The sequence below is a fragment of the Entelurus aequoreus genome, linkage group LG23 (genome assembly GCF_033978785.1).
Source record: "Entelurus aequoreus isolate RoL-2023_Sb linkage group LG23, RoL_Eaeq_v1.1, whole genome shotgun sequence".
Classification (NCBI taxonomy): Eukaryota; Metazoa; Chordata; class Actinopteri; order Syngnathiformes; family Syngnathidae; genus Entelurus; species Entelurus aequoreus.
In genome coordinates, this window is record NC_084753.1 from 35,188,241 (window position 1) to 35,195,238 (window position 6,998).

The 6,998-nt window shown below is 31.6% G+C and overlaps 1 protein-coding gene across 1 annotated transcript in view; it reads right to left on the reverse strand.

Moving 5' to 3' along the window:
• LOC133640786 (nesprin-2-like) overlaps positions 1–6,998 on the reverse strand; it is a 94,843-nt gene that overhangs the window by 81,429 nt on the left and 6,416 nt on the right. Inside the window, exon 3 of the mRNA XM_062034431.1 lies at positions 4,898–5,053. Coding sequence (XP_061890415.1) covers positions 4,898–5,053 — 156 coding nt within the window. The remainder of the gene's footprint in view (positions 1–4,897; positions 5,054–6,998) is intronic.

The following is a 6,998-nucleotide window of genomic DNA, read 5'->3' on the forward strand; positions in this document are numbered from 1 at the left end:
CTTACACAAATAATACATGAACCCACGCATCGCAACGGTAATACAATAGATCTAGTGCTTGTCAGGGGTGTCACCACCTCCAAAGTTATGATACTTCCATACACTAAAGTAATGTCCGATCATTACCTTATAAAATTTGAAGTTTTGACTCTTTGTCAACAAGCTAATAATAATAATAACTGCTATAGCGGCCGCAACATTAATGCTGCCACAACGATGACTCTTGCTGACCTACTGCCTTCGGTAATAGCACCATTCCCAAATTATGTCGGCTCTATTGATAAACTCACTAACAACTTTGACGATGCCTTGCGCGAAATTATTGATAGTATAGCACCGCTAAAGCAAAAAAGGGCCCCTAAAAGGCGCACCCCATGGTTTACAGAAGAAATTAGAGCTCATAAATTATCATGTAGAAAACTGGAACGCAAATGGCGCGCGACTAAACTTGAGGTTTTCCATCAAGCATGGAGTGATAGTTTAATAACTTATAAACGCATGCTTACCTTAGCTAAAGCTAAATACTACTCAAATCTCATCCGCCTCAACAAAAACGATCCTAAATTTCTGTTTAGTACAGTAGCATCGCTAACCCAACAAGGGACTCCTCCCAGTAGCTCCACCCACTCGGCAGATGATTTTATGAATTTCTTTAATAAGAAAATTGAACTCATTAGAAAGGAGATTAAAGACAACGCATCCCAGCTACAACTGGGCTCTATTAACACAAATACGACTGTATATACGACGGACACTGCCCTCCAAAATAGTCTCTCTATTTTTGATGAAATAACATTAGAGGAATTATTACAGCGTGTAAGTGGGATAAAACAAACAACATGTTTACTTGACCCACTTCCTGGGAAACTTATCAAGGAACTGTTTGTATTATTAGGTCCATCAGTGTTAAATATTATAAACTTATCACTTTCCTCCGGCACTGTTCCCCTAGCATTCAAAAAAGCGGTTATTCATCCTCTGCTCAAAAGACCTAACCTCGATCCTGACCTCATGGTAAACTACCGACCGGTCTCCCACCTTCCGTTTATTTCCAAAATTCTCGAAAAAACTGTTGCACAGCAGCTAAATGAACACTTAGTGACTAACAATCTCTGTGAACCTTTTCAATCCGGTTTCAGGGCAAATCACTCTACGGAGACAGCCCTCGCAAAAATGACTAATGATCTATTGCTAACGATGGATTCTGATGCGTCATCTATGTTGCTGCTTCTTGATCTTAGCGCCGCTTTCGATACCGTCGATCATAATATTTTATTAGAGCGTATCAAAACACGTATTGGTATGTCAGACTTAGCCTTGTCTTGGTTTAACTCTTATCTTACTGACAGGATGCAGTGCGTCTCCCATAACAATGTGACCTCGGACTATGTCAAGGTAACGTGCGGAGTTCCCCAGGGTTCGGTTCTTGGCCCTGCACTCTTTAGTATTTACATGCTGCCGCTAGGTGACATCATACGCAAGTACGGTGTTAGCTTTCACTGTTATGCTGATGACACTCAACTCTACATGCCCCTAAAGCTGACCAACACGCCGGACTGTAGTCAGCTGGAGGCGTGTCTTAATGAAATTAAACAATGGATGTCCGCTAACTTTTTGCAACTCAACGCTAAGAAAACGGAAATGCTGATTATCGGTCCTGCTAGACACCAACATCTATTTAATAATACCACCTTAACATTTGACAACCAAACAATTAAACAAGGAGACTCGGTAAAGAATCTGGGTATTATCTTCGACCCAACTCTCTCGTTTGAGTCACACATTAAGAGTGTTACTAAAACGGCCTTCTTTCATCTCCGTAATATCGCTAAAATTCGTTCCATCTTGTCCACTAGCGACGCTGAGATCATTATTCATGCGTTCGTTACGTCTCGTCTCGATTACTGTAACGTATTATTTTCGGGCCTCCCTATGTCTAGCATTAAAAGATTACAGTTGGTACAAAATGCGGCTGCAAGGCTTTTGACAAAAACAAGAAAGTTTGATCATATTACGCCTATACTGGCTCACTTGCACTGGCTTCCTGTGCACTTAAGATGCGACTTTAAGGTTTTACTACTTACGTATAAAATATTACACGGTTTAGCTCCAGCCTATCTCGCCGATTGTATTGTACCATATGTCCCGACAAGAAATCTGCGTTCAAAGAACTCCGGCTTATTAGTGATTCCCAGAGCCAAAAAAAAGTCTGCGGGCTATAGAGCGTTTTCTATTCGGGCTCCAGTACTCTGGAATGCCCTCCCGGTAACAGTTAGAGATGCTACCTCAGTAGAAGCATTTAAGTCCCATCTTAAAACTCATTTGTATAATCTAGCCTTTAAATAGACCCCCCCTTTTTTAGACCAGTTGATCTGCCGTTTCTTTTCTTCTCTCCTCTTCTCCCCTGTCCCTTGCGAGGGGGAGTTGCATAGGTCCGGTGGCCATGGATGAAGTGCTGGCTGTCCAGAGCCGGGACCCCGGGTGGACCACTAGCCTGTGCATCGGTTGGGGACATCTCTGCGCTGCTGACCCGTCTCCGCTCGGGATGGTTTCCTGTTGGCCCCGCTGTGGACTGGACTCCCGCTGATGTGTTGGATCCACTGTGGACTGGACTTTCACAATGTTATGTCAGACCCACTCGACATCCGTTGCTTTCGGTCTCCCCTAGAGGGGGGGGGTTACCCACATATGCGGTCCTCTCCAAGGTTTCTCATAGTCATTCACCGACGTCCCACTGGGGTGAGTTTTTCCTTGCCCGTATGTGGGCTCTGTACCGAGGATGTCGTTGTGGCTTGTACAGCCCTTTGAGACACTTGTGATTTAGGGCTATATAAATAAACATTGATTGATTGATTGATTGATTGTATTGTTTTTTAAAATAACAAATATTTTATAATAGTGATATATTTTTTATACATATATTGTATTGGTTTTTAAAATAAAAAATGTTTTATAATAGTGATATATTTTTTATACATATATTGTATTGGTTTTTAAAATAAAATATTTTATAATAGTGATATATTTTTTATACATATATTGTATTGGTTTTTAAAATAAAAAATATTTTATAATAGTGATATATTTTTTATACATATATCGTATTGGTTTTTAAAATAAAAAATATTTTATAATAGTGATATATTTTTTATACATATATCGTATTGGTTTTTAAAATAAAACATATTTTATAATAGTGATATATTTTTTATACATATTTTGTATTGGTTTTTAAAATAAAAAATATTTTATAATAGTGATATATTTTTTATACATATATTGTATTGCTTTTTAAAATAAAAAAATATTTCTATAATAGTGATATATTTTTTTATACATATTTTGTATTGGTTTTTAAAATAAAAAATATTTTATAATAGTGATATATTTTTTATACGAATATTGTATTGGTTTTTAAAATAAAAAAATATTTTATAATAGAGATATATTTTTTATACATATATTGTATTGGTTTTTAAAATAAAAAAAATATTTTATAATAGTGATATATTTTTTATACATATATTGTATTGGTTTTTAAAATAAAACATATTTTATAATAGTGATATATTTTTTATACATATTTTGTATTGGTTTTTAAAATAAAAAATATTTTATAATAGTGACATATTTTTTATACATATATTGTATTGGTTTTTAAAAGAAAAAATATTGTATAATAGTGATATATTTTTTATACATATATTGTATTGGTTTTTAAAATAAAAAATATTTCATAATAGTGATATATTTTTTATACATATATTGTATTGGTTTTTAAAATAAAAAATATTTTATAATAATGATATATTTTTTATACATATATTGTATTGGTTTTTAAAATAAAAAATATTTTATAATAAAAATATATTTTTTATACATATATTGTATTGGTTTTTAAAATAAAAAATATTTTATAATAGAGATATATTTTTTATACATATAATGTATTGGTTTTTAAAATAAAAAAATATTTTATAATAGTGATATATTTTTTATACATATATTGTATTGGTTTTTAAAATAAAAAATATTTTATAATAGTGACATATTTTTTATACATATATTGTATTGGTTTTTAAAATAAAAAAATATTTTATAATAGTGATATATATTTCATACATATATTGTATTGGTTTTTAAAATAAAAAATATTTTATAATAGTGATATATTTTTTATACATATATTGCATTGGTTTTTAAAATAAAAAATATTTTATAATAGTGATATATTTTTTATACATATATTGTATTGGTTTTTAAAATAAAAAATATTTTATAATAGTGATATATTTTTTATACATATATTGTATTGTTTTTTAAAATAACAAATATTTTATAATAGTGATATATTTTTTATACATATATTGTATTGGTTTTTAAAATAAAAAATATTTTATAATAGTGATATATTTTTTATACATATATTGTATTGGTTTTTTAAATAAAAAATATTTTATAATAGTGATATATTTTTTATACATATATTGTATTGGTTTTTAAAATAAAAAATATTTTATAATAGTGATATATTTTTTATACATATATTGTATTGGTTTTTAAAATAAAAAAATATTTTATAATAATGATATATTTTTTATACATATAATGTATTGGTTTTTAAAATAAAAAATATCAAAATGGCCCCCGCTTACTTTGATTTTTCAGTGTGCGGCCCTCAGTGGAAAAAGCCACATGTGGCTCTAGAGCCGCGGGTTGCTGACCCCCGGCCTAAGTATTCATTAGAAACAAAGCTGAGGTTTAACGCCATGTTGAGTTTTTTTGTTCATTTGCCAGAAAACGAGACTCAGCTTCCACATTCCACTTATTGACTTGGGCAGAAATGTCCGTACAGCGTTGTTAGCACGCGTGTCATGTTGTGTATTTTTGCACCCACCTTAAGGCAGAGCTCTTCCCACTGGCAGTGCAGGTGCTTCACCTGCTCCTCCAGCAGCAGCACGTCGTCGGCCATGACGTACTGACTCAGGTCCGTCTTCATGGTGCTCAGCTCTCTCAGGCTCTCCGCCCAGTCCTCCAGGGGGTCCTCGCTCTCCTGCATGACATCACCCCCACACACCCACACACACACACACACAGAGAGACACACCCCGTTAAGGCCTGCGCTCCCACAGCTGTTCCCTCACGCCGCCCGGGCTCCTTCTGCCTCTCGGCCGTACGAGGGACTCTTTTCTTTCTGTCAGGATGTGCCGCCCTAAAGGGGGATTAGGGGGCGGCGGGGCGGGGGAGGGGCTGGGGATAAAGGCTTTGACAGGTCATGGGGGGGATGAGTCCAGAGTTAAACTTGGCTTTGCTCGCCGGTCACTCTTGACGCTTGAAAACGTTTGTTTCCTCTAAGCTGGCGGCCTCAAACTGGCAGCCCGCAGGCCCATACTTTGTGGCCCTGCACTTGACTTCCTAGTTTAGTGCACAGGTGTCAAAGTCCACTTCATTTGATATGGCTTGGAAACTATAAGCCTCAATAAAGTACTTTACTATCTATCTCCATTTTGACAGAAAAAAAAAAATATATATATATATATATATATATATATATATATATATATATATATATATATATATATATATATATATATATATATATATATATATATATATATATATATATATATATATATATATATATATACATACATATATATGTATATATACATATATGTATATAATGTGTGTGTGTGTGTGTGTGTGTGTGTGTGTGTGTGTGTGTGTGCATATATATATATATATATACGTATATATATATATATATATATATATATATATATATATATATATAGTGTGTGTGTGTGTGTGTGTGTGTGTGCATATATATATATATATATATATATATATATATATGTATATATACACAGTATATATATGTGCATATATGTATATATATATACACAGTATATATATGTGCATATATATATATATATATATATATATATATATATATATATATATATATATATATATATATATATACAGTATATATGTGCATATATATGTATGTACATATTTTTTTCTGTTATGTGTATATTATACATATATACTGTATGTATATATGTGCATATATATGTGTGTGTACATATATATATATATGCACATATATACATACAGTATATATATAATATACACATATATTGGTGTGTATATATATATATATATATATATATATATATATATATAAAATAAATATATATACATACACCAATATATACAGTATACACATAAACATCTATATACACACACACACACATATGCATTAATATACACACACACACTTATACATAAATATATACACACATATATATACATACATATATATGCACATATATACACATTTACACACATACATAAATATGCACACACACACATGTATACATGCATACAGTATATATGAACACACCCATAAATATACACACATACACATTTGTATACACACATGGACATTTTTACACACACACACACACACACACACACACACACACACACACACACACACACACACACACACACATATATATATATGTATATATGGATGTATATATGGATGTATACATATATATATGTATATATGGATGTGTATATATATATATATATATATATATATATATATATATATATATATATATATATATATATATATATATATATATATATATAAATATATATACATATATAAAAAAATCTCCTGAGGATTGAGGAAAACCCCTCATGAAACAGGCCTGTAGAGATGAAATAGTCTTGTGATTTTTTTCCCACACATACATATTACGCTCTACCACGGTATCGAGCACTATTTTTTGGATAATCTAATTAAGACATATATATATATATATATATATATATATATATATATATATATATATATATATATATATATATATATATATATATATATATATATATATAATTTGTTGAAAGGACTAGTTGGTACAATCCCTGGGGACTCTGCATGGCTTGCACCTGACCGCATACCTAAGTGAGGCTAGGTG